This window comes from Platalea leucorodia, assembly GCF_965183815.1.
Source record: "Platalea leucorodia genome assembly, chromosome: 3".
In the NCBI taxonomy this organism is placed as follows: Eukaryota; Metazoa; Chordata; class Aves; order Pelecaniformes; family Threskiornithidae; genus Platalea; species Platalea leucorodia.
Genome location: NC_138825.1, coordinates 35,847,164 through 35,870,542, shown reverse-complemented (window position 1 = coordinate 35,870,542; position 23,379 = coordinate 35,847,164). Strand labels below are relative to the sequence as shown.

The 23,379-nt window shown below is 65.5% G+C and overlaps 1 protein-coding gene across 5 annotated transcripts; it reads left to right on the top strand.

Moving 5' to 3' along the window:
- Positions 1-1,990: 1,990 nt before the first annotated feature.
- LOC309587894 (uncharacterized protein) lies at positions 1,991-22,140 on the top strand. 5 transcript variants are annotated; one of them, XM_082306447.1, is made up of 32 exons: positions 1,991-2,702; positions 5,898-6,005; positions 7,387-7,542; positions 8,251-8,382; positions 8,498-8,689; positions 8,771-8,854; positions 8,995-9,113; positions 9,267-9,381; positions 9,652-9,735; positions 10,034-10,149; positions 10,323-10,467; positions 10,689-10,795; positions 10,907-10,988; positions 11,166-11,300; positions 11,376-11,507; positions 11,748-12,004; positions 12,122-12,245; positions 12,411-12,605; positions 12,913-13,068; positions 13,601-13,821; positions 14,158-14,335; positions 14,636-14,782; positions 15,007-15,405; positions 17,068-18,606; positions 19,001-19,081; positions 19,322-19,408; positions 19,574-19,665; positions 19,910-19,995; positions 20,590-20,653; positions 20,781-20,944; positions 21,225-21,359; positions 21,572-22,140. In XM_082306447.1, the coding sequence occupies exons 1-32, from the start codon at positions 2,274-2,276 to the stop codon at positions 21,805-21,807; spliced, it is 6,297 nt and encodes a 2,098-aa protein (XP_082162573.1). In that variant the 5' UTR covers positions 1,991-2,273; the 3' UTR covers positions 21,808-22,140. The 5 variants fall into 5 exon arrangements, with proteins under 5 accessions (XP_082162573.1, XP_082162574.1, XP_082162572.1 ...); XM_082306448.1 differs by having other exon boundaries at positions 9,649-9,735; positions 10,907-10,958; XM_082306446.1 differs by having other exon boundaries at positions 9,649-9,735.
- The last annotated feature ends 1,239 nt before the right edge of the window (positions 22,141-23,379 follow it).

Genomic DNA, 23,379 nt, shown 5'->3' with positions numbered 1-23,379 from the left:
CCTGCTGGGGCTGTGCTGCTGGGGGAATCCAGGCACCGAGCGAGGCAGCAAGTCACCTGGGGTCAGCCGCAGCACCCTGAACCCGGGAGTCTCAAGAGCAGGCCAAGTGCCCTAACCGCTGCCTCCCCGATAAAAGGGGAGAAGCTGCTTCCCAGGGAAGCGTAAACCCTGACACAGCTGCAGCAAAGCTTTGGCTCCTGCTTCCTTCGCCCGGGCTCTTCCCACTCCCCATAACACTGCCGGCACAGGGCCGGCGGCAGCACGCATCAGAGAGGTGCGCTGGAGCCGGAGCCCGCTGAATGCGGCAGACCGGGAGTCCAGGAGCGTCCGGGAGCCTCCGCGAGGCCAGTCCCAAGGGGCTGATGTCAGCCCTGGTCCTTGCAGCTCCTCGGCCTGGAGCTGAGCTGTTGGGAAACTGTTTCTGGTTTCGGCACATAGTGTCTCTGTGCTGAGGCACGGCCAGCCTGCTTTCCTCATCTTGGCCATGGCTGGCTCCCCGAGAGGAATCCGCGGGGCTGGGAAAGGTCACCCTGGCTGAACTAACCGCCCTTGGATGGGACTCGCTGGGCAAGGGACAGCTTGCATCAGGCAGGCTGGGAGACAGAGCAGTAGCTTTCGGTCCCTTGTGTCTGCTCAGTCTCCTAAATTCTGCTTGAGCGGGAGCCAAGAATAGGGCCTTGGCAGGGTTTTTGAAGGGAACAACAAGGGGAGGAAATTAAGCCAGACAGCCACCAGGAACAAAACAAAGGTTAGGCGCAGGAGGGAAGCGGAAGAGCACCGACGTGAGCCATGGGCCTTCCTGCCTGCGCCCTCACCCTGGCTAGCTTGTGCTCTCCCGGTCTGCAGGGCCTTGGCTGCTTGCCCCAGGCAGGCTCAGCTTGGGGGCACAGCTGGAAAGCATGGGACACTGGTTACCAGCCTGCTTTGGAGCCCCGTGTGGAGCCAGATCACAGGGGAGTGCCCATCTGCTCCTGGGTGCTTCGTGCCTTGGGGCATCCCTTGCCCGCTCTCCTTGGCGGTCCGCCTGGTCTGCATTCCCGGCCCTTGTGGGAGCAGGGTGGCGATTGCTGGTGCTGGCAGAGAATGACAAGCAAGCATATTTTGGACCCAGCTGCCTGCTCAGGGGCTTCGGCGAAGCCTCGTAGTGAAACGGGACCCCATCCTGCCAGCCCACATTTCTGTGGTGGGCAGATGTTGTTCCTCCCTCGCCCCCCTTCTTCCCCCGGCACTGCCACCCCGACAAATGGGGTCCTGGGCTCAGGAGCAGTATCACTTACAGGGAGCATGTGTCTGGCCTGGGAGGAGGGGGCATTTAAATGGGCAGCTGGGTTTTCTGTCGTCCCTTGGTGCGGAGACATTCCTGCCATTTGGGCTGGTGGCAGGTCCCCGTGGGGGGGAGCTGAGCAGGACAGGCTCCTCTGGGAGACCGGGCAGAGCGGTGTCCCGGAGCAGGCGGGATCCCAAGGAGGGTAAGAGCGGCCAGGGGAAGAGGTGGGGAGGAGAGCGGTCCCCTCCAGCGCTTCTCCCCCAAGAAGCAGCCCCCCGCTCGGCTCGGGAGGTCCGAAGCGTGAGGAGCTCCTGGGCACCCCCCGATCCGCCAAGGCACCTCTCGGGGGCCGGAGGGCTGACGGTGGGCCCGCCGGCTCGGGGGGCAGCATGCCCGCCCCGCCGCTGGCCGCCCCGCTGCTGCGCGCCCTGCTCGCCCGCCTGCTGCCGCTGGCCGGCAAGCGCCTCCTGCCGCCGCTCCGCCGCCTGGGGCGCCGGCTGCGCTCCCGGGAGAGCCGCCAGGCCCTGCTCACCTGCCTGCTCTGCCTCCTCAACCTGCGCAAGAGGGCGGACGACTGAAGCCGGCCCGGGCAGGGCAGGGCCGGGCCGGGCCGGGCCGGGCGCGGCGGCTCCCCCCCGCCTCCCCTGCCGGCCGCGGGAGGAGGGACCCGGGCAGGGGAGGGGACGCGCCCCGGCGGGGGCGGAGGGTCCGCCCAGGCAGCCGAGGCCGCAGGGCCGCCCGCGCCTCGCCGCTCCGGCCATGGGAGCCGGGCCGCCCCCCGCCCCGCTGCCCCCCGCCGCCGGGCCGCCCCGCTGAGCGCCCCCGCGGGAAGGGGCGGCCCCGCCGCCGCCCGCCCCGGGGAAGGAGCCGGCGCCGCCCGGGCGGTCTCCATCACCGGCGCTCCCGGGCGGCGGGGGCCCCGCGCTGCTGCTTCTTCGCCCCGCGGTGCCCGGGCCGGGCCCCCCGGCTGCCCCCCTGCCCGCCGGCGGCGGCGGGGAGGGCGAGGATGTCCGGCAGCACGGCGAGGAAGGTGCAGCCCTTCACCATCAGCACCAAGCTCTCGCTGCCCAAGTGTGCCGCCGACTTCCCCGGGGACGCCTGCCCCGGCATCGCCCTCGCCTCCGCCCTGGACAACCACCGCGGCCTCCGCCGCAGCCTCAACGAGCGCATCTCCCTCTACCTGGCCCAAGCCCGGGCCGGCCCCGCCGCCCCCGAGGGCCAGCCCCGCAGCCCCAGCCCCGGCGAGGAAGCGGGGACCGACGAGGAGCGGCTGAACCGCAACGCCCTGGCCCGCTCCATTAAGAAGATCACGCTGTCCAACTGGCACGGGGAGGGGGACGCAGGGGGACCCGGCGACCCTGCCCGGACCGGCGGCGAGAGGAACCACAACAACAACAACAGCAGCAGCAGCAGGCCAGGGAAATCTCAGTTCAAGGTAAGCATACCCTGCGCCTTGCGCTCTCCCCGTCTTCCCTGCAGTTCCCCGTTCCCGGCTGCCGAGGGATGGGTAGGGCCTGGGGAGGCTGCGCCCCGGCGGGGGTCCCTGCTGCCTTGTCCCCGTGTCCTGCAGGCAGCACTCGCTACAGGCTCCTGGGGTAGCTGCTTTTCCTCCCGCCGCCCTCCCACACACTTCTCTGTACCGTCAGGCTGGAGGGCAGGAGGTCTTTGCGGGCGAGCTGGAGACGAGCTTTCCCTAGGGATAAGATGAACCAGAAAAGCTCTGCCCCGGAGCCCGGGCTGTGCAGGGCTCAGCTCTAGGGATGCCTGCGATGATGCAGTGGGGTGCGGGGAGCTGGGAACTCGCTCTTTGCTTTACCGGAGGGGAAACCGAGTCCAGGAGAAGGGAAGTGACTCATGAAGGGCCACACAGCCAGGCAGAGCCAGGACAAGGCTAGGAGCAGGACCCGGGGCTCCCGGCACCCCGCCCTCCGAGTCTGAGTGCTAGCAGGCGCGGAGGTCCGAATCCGTCAGTGCCGGAGCCCGGGAGACCCCCTGCGTGGCTGGGATGGGGCGGAAGGCAGCTCAGAGACCTCGCCATCGCTGGCAAGAGCAGGCAGGAACTCCTTGGGGTTTAACCCTGACCCACAACAGCTGGTTTCGCGGCAGGATAGTGCTAGGGAGAGCCGCGCAGCCCACTGCCAAAACCCTCGTCTTCATTGCCAATAAAGGCCAGGCACGGCCTCGCAAGAGCTGCCGCTTCCTCCGGCACGCAGGCAGCTCCTTGCTGGGCGGCCGGAGTCTGCGCAGCCCAAGGGGCATCGGCATGAGGGCTCCCCTCTTTCATATAAGGTAGGGACATGTGCTCAGCACGGTGGTGTGGTGCGGGGCTCTCAGGAGGCTGCCAGGATCGGCCCCTCCTGCCTGTCCGGCCTGGGGGGGTGGAGCTGGAAGGGGGGGGCAGGCTGCAAGATGGAGCTTTGGGAGGGAGAGGGAGAGCCAGGGCACAGGGGAAAGCATGCGTTGGGCGGGACGGCAGCCGGAGGAGCGAAGGGAACGCTGTCCCCCAGGCAGGGCACATTACGGCTTTCCCAAGCACGGACCCCAGCTCTTCCCCTTGCTCCTGCCCCGTAGGAATGGGGGACTCCTCCAGGATGAGCACAGTGCAGCCCGGGAGGGTCTGACCCCGCTCGCCTTGCTTGTGGGAAGTCACTGGCACTTACTCTTCTATGGGAATGCGGCGAGCATATGTGCCGTGTTAATTTTGCTTATAATGAGTGAAAGAAGCGTTCACAGAGGAGGCAGCTGAGGCCACTGCACTCGTTTCACATGTGGCTTTCCTTGTGTCGTGAAGCCTGGAGTCCTGCTGGGGAGCAGTTAGCATGGCACCTCACGGATGCTGAGGAAGGCACAGCTCCTTCTCCCAGCCTTGGGTTGCTGCAAGAGTGTTGTTTTGCCGGAGTGAGGACCCAGCTCCGGCTGGAGGGACAGGGAGGGGGGGCAGTCCCGGTGGAGCGGCTCTGCGGGAAGGATGAAGTCATCCTTGTGCCGGCAGCCCTGTTTTCCTGCGGCTGACGAATCATGAGACAAGGACTTTAAATAAAGCTCCTGTGTCACCTGCAGGCTTGTCTCCCACGCCTGAGTCCCGGAGGGGGGGCTGCGGGCTGCAGCCAGCGTGGGACGCTGCTGCCGAGAAGAGGGGCTTCCTAGGGCCTTATGCCCTGTAAGCACTTCATATTTAGCTCCCTGCCATTCCCTAAACAGGCATCCAAACATCTCGGCCCCGCGGTCGGGCAGGGGGGTGCCTTCTCATCCTTCAGAGCCGCGCTTCCCGCAGCTGCCGGCACCCTCCTGCCAGAGGCGCTGAGCTCTCGCTGCGCCTGCCGGGCCGTGGCTCAGCCTCGCTCCCTGCCCGCTCTTCCTGCTCGGGACGGGATGCTGTGGTGTGGTGCGGTGGTCTGTCCTCCGCAGCCACCAGCCGGGCTCCGCAGCCACCAGCCGGGCTCCGCAGCCACCAGCCGGGCTCCACAGCCCCCTGGAAAGAGTGGTGCTGGTCTCCCAGGTGTTGTGGGGGTGTTGGGATGTTTGTGGGGCTCAGAGTCTTTCTGGGGGCAGCAGCTCTAGCACTGGGGGATGCCTTCTGTGTTGGGACTCTTCTTCAGTCCTGCAGAGGTGATAGGAAGCCACTTTCTGTGCAGGGAGGGAGTCCTGCTTCGCCTGGGTTGGTTCCCCTTGGTCACTGTCCCCAGTCTGGAGCGGTCCGAGTGGTGGTGGGCTGGGTCTGGCTCTGGCAGATCCATCACCACGTTTGCTACGGCTTCAGAGGAGACCAGTAAGGGGGTGTTGGGGCAGCACGTGTTGCCTACCACCTCATGCTGCCCCTGTGCACGCTTGGGTGGCTGTTACAGAGACAGCAAGGTGGCCTTAGGGAGGGAGTGGGAGGAAGTCCCTAAATCAGCCTGCTATATCTGACCGCCCAAGAAAAGATGAATCCGTAGAGGACGAGAATGACTGCCCTTGGGCATGATCCAAGCAATCCCACGCACCTCTCCTCCTGGGGCTGGGCTCTGTTAAGGATCAGGTAACGTGGAGTTCATCCTGGACCTCCTCTCTGTGCCTGGCTGCGGCTCCTGGACTTCATTCCTCCTGCCTCTCCTGCTCCCACCCTCGCCCCCATCCTGCGGGAGCCCTTCCCTGCAAGTCAGCCACCCCCTTAACTCTTGCCTCCCGGACAGGCCAAGGTCAGGGATCAGCAGCTGAGAGGATTCGGGTTCGTGCTGGTGGGGTTATTGTCCTCCTGTGCCCTCATGCCTCTGCCCTGATGTCCTGGAGATGGGCGGGGAGGCCTGACTCTGAGCATCCTTAGATGACCAGGGGCGAGTGGTGACCGCTGAATGGGTTTCTGCTGGCTTTGGAGTCAATTCAAGGGGAAAAAGGGTGTGTGTGGGAGCTAAAGTGGAGAAGGCGCTGAGCAAAGCAAGCTTAGGAGCTCTTGCCACTTGCTGAACACGTGGCAGGAGCTGCAGATGCTACCCGGAGGAGCCTGGCCTGGATGCGTAAGGAGGGACAGGCAAGAGGCTGGCAGCCTCCTCTGGCCTGGGGCAGGGGGAGGTGGGCGCAGGCTCCTCCGTCCCCTTGGCTGCTGGGACAGCCAAGCACTTCCAGGCTCACGGCTGCACCTTCCCATCTCTAGGTCTTCCTCAGGAAGGATGTGGATGCGGAGGACGAGCAGCAGGAGGCCGGGAGTCCCCGGGCTGGTGGTTTCTGCTCTCCAGTGGACAGAGGTTCCCCCTTCTATGTGGTACGTACCCTGCCTTCGCTGTTTAGAGGGTCTGACACAGGGGCACAGCTCGGGGATGAACAAGCGAGGGTGGCTGCTGGTGGTCTGCCCGGGCACGGGTGTGGATGGAGCCTCACCGCTTTAAATGAGCGAGGGGACTAGCTGGGCATGACGGGGTGAGGGGATAGCCCCCAGGCCATCACCCAGAGTTTTTATTACTTCCAAGGGAGCCGGATTATGGGCTCCTCCAGCCCTGGCCATGTCAAGAGACTGAAGATCCTGGAGTTGCAGGAGGGCCTGAGAATCTGTGTTGCTATTTGAGAAAGAAAGAAAAAAAAAAAAAAAAAAAAAAAAAAGACAGAGGATTTCTTTAGTTCTTGTGGTTAGGCAGAAAGGCTTTGAAAAGCGACTCCCATGCCATCAGCAGGGCAACACATGCCAGAGTGCTTAGAGAGCCTGAAACAGTTGCCCGAACCCCGCTGCTCCACAGGCTTTCGGGAGGTTGCACCCTGGCAGGCTTGGGGGTGGCTGGCACCCTGCGGGGCAGCTCGCACCCAGCCCCCTCGGGGAAGGAGGGCTGTCCCAGGAGCAATTTCTGCCTGGTGAAAGGAAGCAGTGAGCCCTGCGCCTTCAGGTTTCTCCTGAAGATGCTCCGGCTCCTGGTTGCTGCTGGTTAGTGTGCAGTCAGGTCCCCGTCCCCGGGCACTGGGGTGGGAAGCGAGTGCCCGAGTGGCTGTGCCGTCCCCTGGGCTACATGCAGCTGGGTCCGGGGGTGAGCTTGGAGGGCAGCCAGCGCCTTCGCTGGCTGACCTTCGCCATCACCCCCGGCGGAGCTGGAGCCCTGACAGAGCATTTCGTCAGTGCCGGCCGCCTGCGAGACCAAGTCCCCGAGGGAGATGCTGTGGTTCTTGCCCCCCGCTGCTGCTTGCTTGGGATGGGGGTCTCCAGGTGCCCCTGAAGGAGTGGTGGGCTGAGCTCATCCCCCCCACCATCCCATCCCCTGGCAGTGTCCTCCGGGGTGACACCAAATGGATGCCACAGACACAAATGCTCCTCGCAGGGATGCGCAGCCTCAGACCGGAGGGGCAGCAAGCGCTGCATCCACCTCCCAAGTGGGCACGGGGACCAGCCCGGGTGCTGGGTGCCAGCCTGCAGTGACCCAGGCCTGAGGGACAGCCTGGCAACCCCCTGCCGGGGCTGTGAAAGCCACCGCTGCGGCCTTGGTAGAGGGGAGCTGTGCCTCAGGGTGCTGGGAGAGAACCTCAAATATGTCAGTGAAGCAGTGGGACTGGGGACAAGGCAGGCTGACATACTTTATTTGGGTTTCTGAAATGCTCCTGGGAGGTGATGGGGAGGGCTCCCTGGGGCAGCACGCTGACCCCCCCACCTCTGCCCGCCCCAGCTGCCAGGACCCCCAGCATCATCGCCCTGGAAAGAGAGCCCCAAGGGCAAGGAGCCCACAGCGGTATCGAGATGCGGTGGGCGAAGCGGTGCGAGAGCGTCCCCTCTCCTCGACCCGAGCCCTCTAGTAGCCCAGTTCAATCGGGAGATGCTGCAGGTGAGGCCAGCCGGGGTGCCCGCCTGAGGGGCTGCGTGAGGAGCAGGGCGGGGGGGCCACCGGCAGCCTTTCATGTGAGCTGCGGGGTGGGGTGCGCGGCGGGGAGGGCTGAACTCCCGGCCCCGAGCGAAGCCATGGTTGTGGCATGAGATCATGTTTGGCCGCCTCTCCCTGGCTGTCGGCCCCGGGGAGAGGGGGTCAGCCCGCACCAGGGCCCTGCTTCCTCCCCACGTGCGCACGCTCCTCCCGTCCCCCATCCTCCTCCTCCTCCCAGGCGCTGTCCCTCCCCAGCAGCGTGGGAATGCGGATGGTGTGGGGGGGCTGCTTCCACGCCATGCTGGGGAGGGTGCATGGGTGATTGCACAGGGGAGCTGAACGCAGGGAGAGGAGATGCTCCATGCAGGGATGTCCTGCGCAGAGACCCCTGGTGTGGCCTGCCTGGGGGGCCCCAGCTTTTCCTGCTGGGCTGGGGCAGGCAGATGCTGGAAAGAAGCGAGATGCCGCTCACCTTCCTGCTCCTATCGCCACTGTTGCCATCCTGAGCCCCTTTGCTCGCCTGTTCTCACTCGGAGCAAACAGGTTGTGAGCCGAAAGGGTGCCCTCCAGTCCCTGTGGTGGCTTTGGCGAGGTTTGGGCTTGGGTCCCTGAAGCCGTGTCCTCCGGGCTCTGGCAGAGGCGCCCGGCCACGTGGCTCTTGCCCCCTTGCAGGCGGAGGGCTGGGTGCGAGGCAAGCTGCGGGACCTGAAGGATGGCTGCGACCTCCAGGACTGGGAGGAGGTGGCTCAGACCCTGCAGCGGGACATGAAGGATTTCGAGAACACGCTGATAAAGCTCAACCAGGTGAGGCTGGGCAACAACACAGCTCCCATTCCCCACAGCACCCGTGTCCCCGGGCCCTCCACAGTGGGGGGTCCCTGGGAGCCCCTGATGCTGAGCAGGTCCCTTGGCCTCACAGATGGGCGAACAGCTGATGTGGCGGGTGAGCCCCAGTGCCGAGGGGGTGCGGAGGCAGCTGCTGGCCCTGCGGGATCAGTGGCAGCTCCTGAAGCAGACGGCCGCCAGCCAGAGCAAAGCCCTGGGGGGACTTCGGAGCCTGCAGGACTTCAACAGGAAAGCCGAGCGGCTGGAGGCATGGATCAGGCACAAGGTATGGGGTGTGGGGAGTGCAGTCCGGGGAGGGGGACAGCCTGGCTGCCCCTCTACCTTCTCACACGCTCCCCTGGCCCAGGAGGAGAAGCCCTCCCTGGCAGCCCTCCTGCAGGAAAGCCCGGACAAGATCCAGCTCACCCGCCGCATCCTCGACTTGAAGCAGGTGAGAGGCTACTGGGGGGCCACTGGTGTGCTGGAGACCCCGAACCCCACCAGCCCTGGGGTCCCGAGGCTGGGGCATGGTGCAGGTCCCTGAGAGGGACGGCTGGGGGATGCTGATGTCTGTCTCTTTACTTGGGCCAGGAGGAGCAGCAGTTCCAGAGTCTACACGAGGAGCTGAACAGCCTGGCCCAGAAGCTGGAGAAACAAGGCAAAAGTGAGAGCAGGAGCATTTCAGCCCGGCGCAAGCACATCAACAAAACGTGAGTGGAGGACACAAGGGCTGAGCAGCGGTGAGCCGGGCACAGGGAGCCGGTGGGCTGGGAAGCAGGACCCCCCCGAACCTCCCTCCTGCCTCCCCTTGTCCCCCAGGGAGGCACAGGCTGCCCTTCACCTCTCCCCTTCCACCTGCGCAGGTGGCTGCGGCTGCAGGGGACCCTGAAGGAGCACCATGAGGCTCTGCAGCTGGCCCTGGAGGTAGCCGCCTTCCTCCAGCAAGCAGATACGCTGCTCAGGGCCATCCATGCCAAGGTACCAGCACTAGAGCTGGGGTCAGCGTGGTGCAGGGCTGTTGCATGGCCAGAGTGAAACTGGGCAGGCAGCACCTTGTTCCCCGCGTGGGGGCTGCTGTGGTCCCAGCACCCTCGGCCCGGGGCTTGGGGAGAGAGCTGGGGGACAGAGCCTGATGTAAGATGGGGAGCCAGAGCAGCAAGCTCAGCTTTGCAGCATCCCTTTCTGCTGGCGCTGAGGGCAGGGCCCCGTCCTCCTCCCACCGCTGACTGCAGCTGCTTCTTACAGCAGAGGAGCATCTGCGGTGTGGGGAAGCCAGGGGAGGGCGAGCCAGGCCGGGATCGGGACGTCAGGGACATAGCCAGCCAGGTGATGGTAAGTGCAAGGCTCTGCCCCGTCCTCTGAGCCCTGGGGAGCATCCTGGCGGAGGGGGGCTTGTGTGTCTTCCCGGGTCAGCACTGGCACCGGCAGGGCTGGGGGCTCGGAGGGCACCCCATAGCTGCATGATGGACGGGGGAGCCTCCCTGGGGGCAGCAGGGCAGCAGGGTTGGCATCCACCACCTCTCCTGGTCCCACAGGGCTGGTGGTGGGTTGCCATCACACACACCATAGCCACGATGGCTCATCCCTCACCATCCCTGTCATCACTCCCCGGCTGCTCTCTCTCCTCCAGATGCTGGATGTGACCGTGTCCCAGCTCCTCAGCCTGCAGCCCAGCCTGGCAGCCCGAGTCACTCCCAAGCACCGAGACGTCAAGGAGAGCTGGGCACAGCTCCAGCAGGCGCTGAGGTAGGGCACAGCCCGGCCGGAGCCCCAAAGCCCCAACCTGGACACCCCAGCGCTGGAGCCAGAGGGCTTGGGGAAAGGCCTGGGGTAGCCCCTGGCAGGCTGTCTCACCAGCTCCACTTAAGGTCTCTCTTCATCCTCTGCTCCCCTGGGCCTCCCTTGCACCCCTTTCCCAGGACGGAGAAGGCTCCAGTGCTGGCGAGCAGTTCCCCAGGGGGCGAAGCTGTGGCTCCGAGTGCTGAGCCCCGAGGAGACGATAGTGGCCGTGGGGCTGTGGGGAAGGACGCAGGAGAAAAACAGACAAGAGGCTCCGGGAGCATGGTGAGCACAAGTGTCTGCCTTCCTCCAGGCATCTCCAGCACCTCCGCCTTGGGAAGACGAGGGAGCTTGTGGGAAAGGGGTTTGGGTGTTGGGCAAAGCCCAAGCTGAGTGCAGCTGTGACCTGGCCCCACCACTTACGGGAGGTGCTAAGTGCCAGGCCCAGGGCAAAGTGATGCACACTTCGGGCTGGCAAAGGAGGAATGGAAGTCTTTGTGCCGTAGGTGCCGAAGGACGTGTTGGGGAAGATGGCGGAACATGAGAGAAGGGAGGAGAGCAGCTCTGGCTCCCCAGCGGCAGGGCAGCCCCCTCATGGCGGGGACAGCAAAAGGTACCGTCTCGTGGAGGTGGCTGTGGGGAGTGGGATGGAGTCAGAGGGGACAGAGTGTGGGTCCCCTGTGCAAAGGAGACCTTGCAGTCCTGAGTCTCCCCCTCTCTGCAGGAGGAGGAGAGAGGCGGAGGCTGAATGGGGGACGAAGCAGCCAGAGGCCCAGGTGCGGGACGTCTGTCAGGCAGTGAACACAGTAATGTCTCCCCAAGAGAAGAGCCCCCTTTGCTCCCAGCCCAGCCACAGGAGCTGGTGTTGAGGGGGCGACCCCTTCCCCGGCCCCCTGTCACTGCTCGTGGGCATGCACGCTTGTGCGCTTATGCCTGTCCCTGGTCTGGGCACTAATGCACCATGTCTCCCTGCTCCTCGGCAGACTGTCCCCCCGCACAAGGAGAGTGCAGGTCCTGGCGTCCCGCCGTGTCCGGTGGGGGACGTGGAGAGCATGGAGGCAGCACGTACGCAGCGGGAGCCCCGGGACCATAGCTCCAGCGCCAGGGCTGTGCTCCTGGTGAGTCCCCTCGGGTGTGAGGTGGGGGGGGTACACCAGGCAGGGTCTGTCCTCACCGCCCTCCCTGCCTCCCAGGAGGGGCCAGCGCCAGAGGGGCCCCCAGGGAGCCCGCAGGTGGAGGCCATGCTGCGGGAGCTGGGGGAGCTGTGGGAGGACCTGCAGAGGAAGCACCAGGAGAATGGTGCCGTGCTGCGGGAAATTGATAAGGTACGTGGAGGCAGGGCTGGGGTGGGCACAGGGGCATGCCCCGATCGCAGTAGCTTGCTGGGGACCCGAGCTGCAGCGTTGGCACCGACATCTCCAGCTGGCCTCGCAGCCCACGCACTGCTCCAACTGTGCTGCCCAAGCTACTGGTGCCCTGGGTACCCGCAGTGGGGTGGCAGCGTGGCTCCTGCCCGCCCCGGGTGGCTCAGAGCCAAGCTGATGGGCTCCCTGCTCTCTCCACAGGCACTGAGGCTAGTGGGGGAGCTGGACCGGGCTGAGCGGTGGCTGCAAGCTGTGGCCAGGTCACTTTCGGAGCCAGCCACCATGAGAAGCCCGGCAGAGCTGCGCCAGGACCTGGAGGAGATGGACCAGCTGGAGAGGCAGCTCCTGCTGTGCGGCCTCAAGCTCCAGGCGCTGCGGGAAGAGGCGGCGGGCGAGCCACTCACCGAGCACGAGGGGGCGAGGAAGATGCAGAGGAAGGTGGAGATGGTGGAGGAGAAGTGAGTCCCAGGGGAACGTTCCTCCTCTCTGGTCTCTGGGGTGGGCAAGGAGGAGGATGCTCGCCCCAAGGAGGTGCGGAGGGTGCCGGCACCTGTGACGGGCGCCTGTCCCCACAGGTTGGCACGTGTGCAGGCAGCCCTGCGGCGCCGGGCGGCAGATCTGCGTGACTCCCTTGTGCTGTCTGAGTTCCTGCAGGACCTGCAAGAGGAGGAGGCCCGGAGCCGGCAGGGACCTGCTGCGGTGAGCAGTGGGGCCAGGCATCCCTCGGGGTCGCTCAGCACCAGGGACCAGCCCAAGGGTTGGTCTGTGACTGGCAGGGGGACCCCGTGGGTGACCCCCTCTGGCCCAGCTGCCTGGGGGGTCGCTCCCCATCTCCCTCATGCCTGGTGTTTCTGTTGGCTTCAGCCAGGGAGCGGGTGTTGTGGCTCGCAGGGGTCTTTTCCCCTGCTCTCGGCCCAGGCTGGAGAGCCGCCAAGCAGCGAGGACATGAGCCACCCCTTGGGAGAGCTGCAGGAGGCCGTGGAGATGCTGAACGACGCAGCGAAGGAACGGGAGCGGGTCATGGAGGTGGCAGCAGAGACGGAGAGCCTGGAGCGCCTGGTAGGGGATGGAGGCAGGGGATCTGGGGATGCAGCCGGGTGGTGCACCTGCAGCTGGACATGCCACCTAGTTGGGACAGGGCGTGTTCCTTGACTGGTCCCCATGGGACACAAGGGCGTTGGGATACATGGGGACCGCTCCATGTGAGGCTGGCATCCCCGTCCCTCCCATGGCTGGTGCTCCCTGCCCTTTTGCAGGCACATGGGAGGGTGCCCCCAGGCTGGGGTGGGCTGGGGCCACGTGGCGAGTGGTGGCACAGGGGGTCCCATGCCGGGGCTCATCTCTCTTTCCCCTCCGGCCCGTACAGGTGGCAGAGGTGTCCCCCTGCCTGGAGGCCCTTCGATGCAGAGCTGAGGCACTGGCTCGTGACACTGCCCAAGCAGAGAGCGGCTTCACCGCGGTGAAGAGCGAGAAAGACCTCCAGGAGCTGCAGGGCTTGCTGAGCCGGCAGCAGGAGATGGAGGTGAGACCTGGGGAGCACCGTGGCCTGCTGTGCCCATGGTGGGGAGGTGTCCTGGCTGGCTGGGGCTGTCCGAGGGAGGCACTGGCCCCCGGGGGCCCAGGTGTCGTAAGCCTTGGCACGCTGGGCTGGAATTTTCCAGCAGAGCCAAGCCCTGCCCTGCTCTGCTCCCCTCTGCTAGCACGGATCAGGCAAGGGGAGAGAGCTTGCATCAGCTCCCATGTGCTAGTGCCCAGCTGCCAGCCCCTTGCTCATCTTCCCACTGACGGGGAGGTGACTCACACGAGCAGAGCAGGGAAACCAGGCAGCCCTCCGCTCTGCCCGTCCTCCCCGCCACGGGTGGCTCTGCCCGCTCCCTGCAGCCCCTGTACCTGCATCCTCCCCTCCATCCCTGCATCCTCCCCTCCATCCCTGCATCCTCCCCTCCATCCCTGCATCCTCCCCTCCATCCCTGCCTCCCACAATGCAGGGGAGTCCAGCCTGGGTGCAGAGGGTTTGGATGCATCCTGAACCTTTTCTGCCTTGTGATCTTTAGCGTGTGGTGTCGGAGACCCTGCAGGGGCAGCTGGAGGAGCTGGAGAGGGCAGCTGCCCGCTTGCAAGAGCTCTGCCCCGCTCGGCTGTGCCCTGTCAGCCGGGAGGTGCAGGGGACACTGCGGGCCTGGGCAGGGCTGCAGGAGCTGCTGCGGGAGACCCGGGCCCGCGTGCAGCAGGCTGGCCGGCTGCGGCACTTCTTCAAGGATTACTTAGCCATGATGTAAGTGGCGATGAGCCGTCGGGGTTGCCTCTGCGGTGGTTGGGGGGGAGCTGGTGAGAGCATGGCGTTGCCAGAGCACGGGCTGCTGGCGAGTATGTGAGCAGTGCCATAGTTGCAGCCAGGCAAAACCATGAGGACCCTGGAATGAAGCACCAGGGCTGCCTGCTGTGGGGCAGCCCCACGGCATCTCGCCCTGCCCTGACAGACTTGCCGCTACCCCAGCGAGCTGCTTCCACCCATCCCTGAGCATGGGAATGGCTTCCCTGGGGCCTGCAGGGCTGAGGAGGGGCTGGGTCGTTCCTCAGCCCCCTCAGCCTGCCTTTCATGTGCCCGCAGCTCCTGGACAGAGGACACGCGGGCTCAGATCTTCTCTGAAAGCCCAAGTGGCCACGGCCTCCCGGAGACTCCGTGTGAGGAGCTGGAGAGGAGAATCGAAGGGAAGCTCAAGGAGTTTGAGGCGCTGGCAGCATCGGGGCAGCAGCTGGTGTCTGAGGAGCACTACCTGAGCGCGACAGTAAGGACAGGGGAAATGGGGTCGGGGAAACCCTCAGCACCCCCCAAAATCCTCTGGGGACAGTCCCTGGAGGAGAGAGCAAGGTGTGGGTGCAGAGTCCCAGCAAGTGGTACGGGGCCAGCTGTGCATCCCTGGGACTGCTCGGGGCAGGAAGGGGTTTCACCCAGCAACCTGAGGTGATGTGACTGTATCCCGCTCCCCAAAACCTCCTAAACTGCTCTGTAGTGAGGTGTCCTGGTAGGGCCAGTGTCCCTGGGCCAGGTATCCCTGCAGGCTGCCCAGCATCTCTCTGTTCCTCAGATAAAGGAGCGCTTGGAGGAGCTGCAGAGCATGCTGGGCTGGGTGCTGGTGCGCTGGCGAGCACAGAGGCACCAGCGGGACCCAGGGAGCAAGCAGGAGGACAGAAGGGACACGGAGAGCCCCCTGGGCACGTCCCCCACCAGCCAAGTGAGTACCCAGCCATGTTGAGACTGTCGGGGAGCAGGACTGGCCTCGAGGCTGAGGGTAGCAGAGGCACCAGACAGAGTGGGTGGTGCAGAAGTAGGGGAGGGATGTGTGGCGATACGTTTGGGACTCTGGGGTTCAGGCAGGGCAAAGGGAAGATTGTCCTGAGAAAGTGCCTGGCCTTGGCAGCCCTCCCTCCACATTCCCTCTCTTGCCTTGCTCCCCAGGAGCAGTGTGCCCCACGTGCTCGGCCCCGGCTGGAGAGCATCCATAGCCCAGTGGAGTTGACGCCCTGCTCCCTCCTCGAGCCCATGCAGAGATCAGAGCCGCTGCTGCCAGCGGGAACGGCCATCTCCCCACCAGCATCGCCCCGCTCAGATGCCCCATCAGGAGTGGAGCGGAGCTGGGGGGAGCCCAGCAGCTCAACACCCCACGGTGCGGGACCCCCCGAGAAGGCTGTCATCTGGGATCCTGCCGAGACCTCCACACTGCTGCTGCCACCACGGGGCCCCGGTGGGCTGGGGGGGACGGTCAACCTCATCCTCAGCATCGGCAAGAAGGGCGAGAAGAAGAAGGTGCAGCCAGTGGCCGGCAGCGAGCGGCCAGGGGAGGAGGCGCTGCAGACGGTACGTGGGGGACGGTAGGCGGCTTCGGCAGAACCGTGGGTGAGCACCCAGCACCTGTCCTAGGGCCAGCCACTGCCGTGCAGCCAGGGCAGCTCCCCGGCGCTGTGCCCCCATTCAGACCAGGAGGCTTTGAGGGCTGCAGGGTAGCACCCATGCTGGGACCCACCCCCCCCCGGCTGTTTCCAAGAGAGCTGCTGGGGCTGTGTCATTCCCAGGAGAGGGACCCTTGGCTCTGCCAATGCCAAGCAATGCCCGAGGGCTGAGGACCAGCTTGCACCACCTCCTTTGCCTGCACTCTCCTGCTGCAGCTCCTCGCCCACTCTGTCCTCAACTCTCTCTCTGTCTCTCTCTCCCCCCGCTCAGCTCCCTGCCACTAAACCCTCAAGCTGTAAAACCTTTTGGAAGCGTTGCCAGGGGCTTTTAGGAAACACTTGGGGTAGTTTAAAGCGAAAGAGAAAGCCGCCTCGCCAGCCGGTGGAAGAGGTAACGTCCCCAGGGGAGGCTGCATGCCGGGCAGAGTGCCTGCATGGCGTGAACCTGCCTGCTACCAACCCACCTGGGCATGTCACCGTGCCCTGCCGGTGGTGGTCCCCCCGGAGAGGGGAAGCCCTCCCCGTGCCACAGAGTGTGGGTGCTGGGGCATGTGAGGAGGGGGCTCAGATGGGGCTGGCCACAGTTTGGTCCCCTGGGTAAGTGGTTTTGGTGGCCACAGGAGGCATGGCGAGCCATTGCTGGGGGGCAGCAGCAGGCCCCCATGCAGCCGACTGAAGGGGAAAGAGCTGGACGGGTCCATGTGAGGGTGCACGTTTTGGGGGGGCATGCTCTGGGGTGCATGGCTTGTAACCCCAGGGCTAGGGGCTCAGCATCTTGCTGGGATTTCCATCCATTCCTTGCTCCAGGCCTGGCACAAAGGGCTGTGTGCAAGGAGCCCCAGGGGCAGCCACGGCCGGGACCCCTGCAGGGCGGCCCAAGGGAGAGGGCAGGGGGCCGGAGAGGCCAGAAGGCATCGAGGCAGGGCAAGGGGCTGCCAGGCTGCCAGGACGGTTGGGGGTAACGGGCCCCCTCCAGCCTAAGGAGTACAGGGAGACACTCCTCCGGCTCCTGCAGGCAAAGCCCTTCGCTTTCATCCTTGTGGCCCCAGAAACCCAGGAGAGGGGCTGCAGCTGGGCTGGAGAGGGTGCCTGCGGGAAGGGAAGGGGAAGGGGCTGTGCTCAGCCCTGCCCTTGCATTCACCTCCTCTGCTGCCTGGGGGCATGCAGGGGTGGCAGGGACAGGCAGCAGTGACTGCTCTGTCCATAGCCACCCAAAAGCGGTGGCTTGGAGGGCAGCGGTGTGGAGGGAGAGCCATATGGCACAGGCAGCCCCCGCTGCACTGCACCTGGGGAACTCCATCATGGAGTTCCCCACCTCCATGGAGTTCCCCACCATCATGGAGTTCCTCCACCTCCACCCTGCCTGGGCTGAGGTGGGAGCAGCCCTCGTGGGGTTGAGGTGAAGCTGTGCCGCTCCCAGCTCTGCATGTGCCGCTGGTGAGCGTTTTCGGCTGCCTGCCCCCCCAGCTTCGTGCTTGCCCAGGTGCAGCATGGAGAGGGAGCGGTCGGTGCGGGGTGGTGGAGGCTCTGGCCACGGGGGTCACTCCTCTCTTCTTCTCTGTGTCCCTAGGTGCAGGTGGAGACTGGGAAAACCTCCAGCACAAAGTGGCCGCCCGCTGTCGCCCGTCGCCCTCCAGCATCCAGCGGCGGGACGCCGGCCGCCTCCCACACCCTGCCCAAGGCTGGGGCCGGCTCCCTCTTCAACAGCCTGCAGCGGCGGGAGCGGGCGAGGGCCGAGCAGGCCCGGCTGCTGACGCTGCAGGGCATCATGGGCGCCAGCTCCCTGCAGCCCGCGCCCGAGGAGCGCCACGGCCCCAGCAACACGTGGCCTCAGAAGTGCGGCCGGAGGAAGGGGGGGCCGGGGGCGGCCACCGCTGGACCCCAACTCGGGGAGCTGCTGCTCTACGTCAGGAACCCGCTGGTGCGGGACATCGACGCCGAGTGCGGGGTGGCCCCCCGGGACCCCCGCCTCCCTGACCCGAAAACCACGTGCCCCCACGTTTCCCTGGGCTCCGTGCTCAGCCTTGAGCTGCCCCGGGATGCAGCCGTCCTGGGGTGCCACCGAGGGGCTGCGGCGCGGCAGGAGGAGTCAGAAGGGCAGGAGCAGAGGCAGGGCCGGGGGGTGAGGCCACGGGAGCCCACAGGCACGCATGGGGCTGGATGGCAGGAGGAGGTAGATGTGGATGGGCACAGTCCCCAGGGGTCCAGTGAGGGGCTGAGATCATACCCCAAGAGTGAGCAAGGAACGTGGTTCGAGGAGGTGAGCTTCAACCCCAGCTACAGCCAGCAAAGGGCACACCATGCCCAGCAGGAGCACTGGAGCCCACAGCACCCCGGCAGAGCTGGTAAAGACCTGGACTTCAGGCTGAGCCGGCCGTCCCATGTCGGCATGCTGCATGAGCGGCTCAACCGAGAGGGGGACGAGCTGGCCGCCCGGCTGGGCCAGGATGGCAGCCCTGGTGCCGCCAGCAGGGCCAGGCATCGCAAAGCCGCTCGGCTGGAGCTTGGGCCGTCCCCGGCCGGCACCCCAGGCAGAGCAGGAGCCGTCCCTGGCACTGCCCGCACGCAGCGGCCGGCTGGCAGTGGCCAGCCCAGTGGGTCCCCGGCTTCCCCTGCTGCACCCACCCAGCTCTCTGTCTTCGAGTGGGCACTGGGGTCCCCCCAGCCCCCCAGCCCTGTGCCGGGTGCTGGGGAGGTTTGCCACCCTGCCCACGGGCAGTTTGAGGAAGAGGAGGAGGAGCTGCAGGCCATCTGGGATGGGGCGGGCGAGCAGCAGGCACCCAGCCTGCCCACAGGCAGCCGTGCCCACCATGGGCCAGAGAGGAGGGCGGGCAGCCTACCCAGCCCTGATGCCGCTGCCAGCGGGCCCCTCATCCTCTCGGCGGCCAACAACGTGCTGGTGGCCAAGTTCACCCTTCCCACCGCCGCCCGGCTCCTCCACAGCCCGGCGGGAGAGAGGAGCCCCAAGGTGGGGTGCAGTGGCAGTGGCAGCCCCAGCGGGCACGGGGCGTCCCCCCGCACGGAGGAGCCAGTGTCTGCAGTTTCCTTGGACAGCCCGGGCGCGTGGGATCGGCGGAGGCATGGGGAAGAGGAGAGAGAGGGCAGCAAGGTGAGAGCCGCGGGCCAGGGGCTGTCCCTCAGGGCCAGGCAGGGGGTTGGGGGACACGCCAGGCAGCAGCTGGGTTACCCGTACCAGCACATGGCCTGTGTTTGGGGTGGCCCCTTTGCTCCAGGTGGGGGGGTGGGGAAGAGCCAGGTGCTGACTTTGGGGGTCCCTGCAGTACAGCACTCCCCCACCAGCCCTCAGCCTTAGCACGGTAGCACTTCACCCCAAAACCTACAAGCAGCCCAGCCCCTGCCCAGGCCAGAAAATTGTTCCTGTTGTCCCATTCCCACCTTGGCATTGCCTGCCGGGGATGGGTTGGATGGACCCTGTGCACCCGGCGGCTGAGGTGGCACTGCCAGCCCCAGCGCTGCTTTACTCACCCCGTGTCCCCTTGCAGGCCCCCCTCGGTAAAACGGAGTTTCAGATGATGGAGGGGACGCTGGAAAGGAAGCACGTGTTGCAGACAGGAGGGAGGAAGGTATGGGCATGGCTGCGGGGCTCCTTTGGGACTGGGGTGCTGGGACATGGCGGGGGGGTGTCCAGGTTTTGGGGCAGGAGTGAAGCCAGCGATGCTCCTGGCGCTGCCATGACAATGCTGCTGGCCATGCTGCGAGGGCAGAGCCCACTGGGGCTGGGGGGACATTTTGAGTGGCAGGGGACTGCTTGTCTTCTTCCAAACCCATTGGCATCACAGCTGTCCCCTGCTTGCGTCCCGCAGGCCAACTGCCGCGCCTGGGGCCAATTCCACGCCGTGCTGATGAGGCAGACGCTGTGCTTCTACCAGGACCGCAGGGACAGCATCAAGGTGCGGTGGGGGAGAGCGGGGTGGCACGGTGCTACGGGAGCAGGGGGGGCACCGGGGGGGCCTGGCAGCAGCGGGGGGCTGGCAGCGGGGTGCCCTCGCCTCCGCGGCAGGGGAGGGCAGCGCCTGCCAACCCCGCTGTTGTTCTTGCTGTTCCCTGTGCTACAGAGCTCCGTGGTGGCCCTTCCCCTGAACCTCTCCGGGGCGGTTTGCACCCCAGACGCCGAGTACACCAAGAAGACCAACTGCTTCAGGCTACAGTGAGTCACCCCCAAACTAGGGCAGCCAGGGTCCTACAGCCACAGCCCTCCCTAATGTGTCCCTGCTGGGACAGATGCACACCAACACCCCCAGCCAGGGCCAGCTCAGTCCTGTGCCCAGATAAGGATTTCCTCCTTTCTTTCTCACCCTCTCCCCTTATTTCCCAGGCTGGCAGGGGCTGCGGTATTTGCAGCCCACATCTGTCTTGTTGCTGACTTATTCTCCCCCCCCCCCCCCCCCTAGGCTGCGGGATGGCTCCGAGTACCTCCTGAGGGCCCCCTCCCAGCCCCTCATGAACGAATGGGTCTCCAAGCTGCAGCAAAACTCAGGTGAGCAGCCCTTGCTGGCAGAGCAGGGGCCCAGCTGTATGCAGCTACCATGGGCGCGCAGCCCTCACCAAGCCCTCTGATACACGGTGGGGTCAGAAGAGAAGCAGCACAGTGTTGTCTCTGATTTATGTATCCTCCTAACCTGCCTTGGGAAAGGCAGTTCTCTGCCAGGCAGGATTTGGAGGCTTTGTTTTCACACCACATACACAGTTATAAATCAGGAATAGCACGACTGACGTCAGTGGAGCCTCAGCAGCAAAAAGTCAGTGTCAGGAAAATTATAATTACACCTCTGTCTTCTTCTATCTATCTATCTCCTCTGCGGGGCCTGGAAACCCCTTGCCAGCCCTTCAGGCAAGGAAATCTGTAATACTAAGGTCTTCCCGCTGCTGTACCCATACCCAAGGGGGCTCAGGCCCTGCCATGAAATCCCAGGCTGGTTGGCAGGACCAAGAGCAGGCGCTACAGCAGGTCGGAGGGGCCAGCCCTGCAGCACAGGCATCCGGGCGGCTCGGCCAGCCAGAGCTGGGGCTGGCTCCGTGGGACGGTCCTGCGTGCCTAGAGCACCCAGTGGGATGTTTGCTGTGCCCCCAGGTTTCCCCGAAGTGGATTACTTCCAGGCAGCGGCACAACGTGTTGAGGGCACCGGCGGTGCTGGGTGAGTAGCCAGGAGCCAGCCAGCTAGGTCTCATTACTGTAACTCTCTCCTGTGCTTACTGGTGTGTGCTGCCCCAGCAGGGCATTGGTGGGCCAGTCTGGTTCACTGATTCTCTGCTACTTTCCAGTTTCAGCAAGGTCCCCAGCCCTGGGAGCTCCCACCTCCAGGGACATCATCAGGTCGCGACCGCCAAGAGCCAGGAGATCGTGGTGCTACCCTGCTTAAATGCCCGTCCACTGTGGCCTCTGGGCAGCCAGGACGGCCCAGCCGATGGGGCTGTGGCAGCAGCAGGTGACTTCTCTGCCTGGCTGGGCTCTTGCTGTCCCCCGACTCCTCTCCCCAGCCCAGAGAGGTGCAAGGGAGCTGACTGGGGGAAGCTGGAGGCTGTCAGTCAGTCTTGAACTTGGTGGAGTCTGGCCAGGAGTCCCCTTGCCCACGAATGGGGTTGGGGGAAGGACCAGTTACCTCCCTTCACTTCCTGGGATACTGGGATAACCCTGTCCCCTTTGGGGCTGACACAGGGATGTCCTGTGGTGACCTTGCCTTGTGACATGTCTCCATTCTGCTTCAGAGGATGCTCATGGGGCCGGACACAGGGAGCAGCAGTGGTCACCCAGTGGGTCCCCCGGGCTGTGGGACAACAGCTGCCAAGAAGACGACTATGGGCTGGTGGCCAACAAGAGGAGGTCCTACTCCTTCACCTCAGGTACGGCCCTGGTTTCGCTGTCACTGCCAGGAGGTGGCACTACTGCCCCTGTCCCCACAGACACCCGAGGGCAGGTGCGATGCTGCTCCAGCACCCACCCCGTCCCACGTCGCTGCGCCCTGGGCTGCAGCCCCCCCACTCGGAGAGGGCTCTGGGGGGCTGGCAGCGCCCGCTGGCACCCTGCCCTCCCCACTGACTGCTCCCTCTTGCAGCCACCTACCAGAAGATCACCCCGGTGGCTGTGCCCAAGGAGCCGGTGGAGGCTGGGAGCAGCTACTCGGTCACGCTGTACATCGGGGAGCAAGCGCCGGCCGCGCCGCGGGCACGCTGCCACTCCTTCGTGGCCCGGCCGGGGAGCCCGCGGGACATGCTGGGGGAGAAGACCCCCGGCCCTCCTCGCCCCAAGAACAAATCTGTCTTCAAGAAGTTCTTCGGGAAGAAGGAGTGAGATCTAGCTGAGGGAGGATAAAAGCCCCAGCCTACTCTTTATCCTCCTCTCGGGTGCCCTCCTGGCCTGGTCTCCGCTCCCAGCACCAGCTCACCGCTCGCTGCCTCCCCGGGGGAGAGAGGCTGCGGCAAGCGGCTCCACTCCAGCCGGCCCTGGGGCTGCACTGTGCCCCAGCTGCCACCGCCCCCGGCCTCAGCCCGGTGCTGAGCACCCCTCCTGCCCGCCCGCCGGGTGCTCTCCCTGGGTGCTGCCGGCTCCCCAGGTGTCTTGCTGACACGCAGCACAAGCAGGGGTGGGGTGATGTCGTCGTTTTTATTAAAAAACAAACAGACACTTAGTCTGGGAGCTTCTTCCTCCAGCAGCACCCGCTGGCGCAGGAGGAGAGGGGCTCTGCAAGGTGGTCCCTGCTAAGGGGGGGGGGGAGATCTTCAGATGAGGGGGGCCCCTGCAGCGGGTTTCGGTCCTGCTTGGCGAAAAGCCTGAGCCACTTGGTGCCTTTGACAAGGATGCTTTGTCCCATGGTTCCTCTGTGCCTGCACCAAGGCCAGCTAATCCTGTGGGGCACCTGTGCCCCTTTTCCCTGCTGCAGGAGCTTGGCAGGGAAGCCGCTGCCTGCAGAGCAAATCCTCCTGCCTGCACAGCCCTGCCAGGCCTGCCCTTCCTCTCTTCCAGGGTTGCCACTGGCCCAGGTCACGGCAGGCAGATGCTGCATGCCATGGAGGGGGCCAGAGGAGTGTGGCCGGACCCCCAGGGCTTCCTGCGTCCCAGACATTTTGCAATAGCTTCACTGGGCTACGCCGGCTTCAGCTGCCCTGGTCCCTGCCTGCGCTGGGAAGGGGAAAGAGCAGCTGGTCCAGACGGCCCCTGAGCGTGCGCCAGCCCTGGGGGGAGAAGGAGAAGTTTCCGGGGCCATGGGTAGCAGGGCTTCTCCCCAGCAGGCTGCGAGGCTTGGCCGCGCGCGCCCCTCGCCTCCTCATCCGCACTGTGGGGCTTAAAATAGAAGTGCTGGCTGCAGCCCAGCTCTGCAGCAAGGGCTGGGAGAGGAGAAATGTGGGCGCAGGGCTGCTCCTGACACCTCTGCTTCCCCCTGCGGTGTCCCCAGGGCTGAGGACAGGCAGTGACGTGGAGGTGAGCACACCAGCGTCACCTGCAGAGGGGCTTTCTCCATGCTCCCAAGGAGGGGATGGGAGGAAATGTGAGCGAAGGGTGCTGCCATGCGGGCAGGGGGGGTTGCGCTTTTTGTGCTCCCCCTGTGCCTCCCCACCTTCCGCTCAGCTCCATTGCTCTTGGCTCCAGCGTCTGTTTTTCTCCAGCACCAAAGCTCGGCTGCCTGCACTTGCCTTAATGGGAAGAGGCGAGAGGGTGGTGGGGGCTGGGGGGGGAATGCCCTGGGAGGGGGCCAGCCCCGGACGGCTGGGGAGGAGGCCGAGGCACGGTATTCACAGCTCTGGCCATGCATGCCAGGAGAGCAGCTGGTGGGCAGGCGCCAGTTCATTCCTGAGCAGCTGAGGGGCCCGGCAAAGGGGGCAGCGGGTGCAGGGTGCTCTGCTGAGGGCCCCCCCGCTGGCCCCA

Bases quoted from the DNA above. Each gene is read 5' to 3' on its own strand.
- LOC309587894 (XM_082306446.1), top strand. From the start codon at position 2,274: ATGTCCGGCAGCACGGCGAGGAAGGTGCAGCCCTTCACCATCAGCACC. The intron at 2,703-5,897 runs GTAAGCATACCC...TCCCATCTCTAG, and splicing joins CAGGGAAATCTCAGTTCAAG to GTCTTCCTCAGGAAGGATGT. The intron at 10,468-10,688 runs GTGAGCACAAGT...TTTGTGCCGTAG, and splicing joins CAAGAGGCTCCGGGAGCATG to GTGCCGAAGGACGTGTTGGG.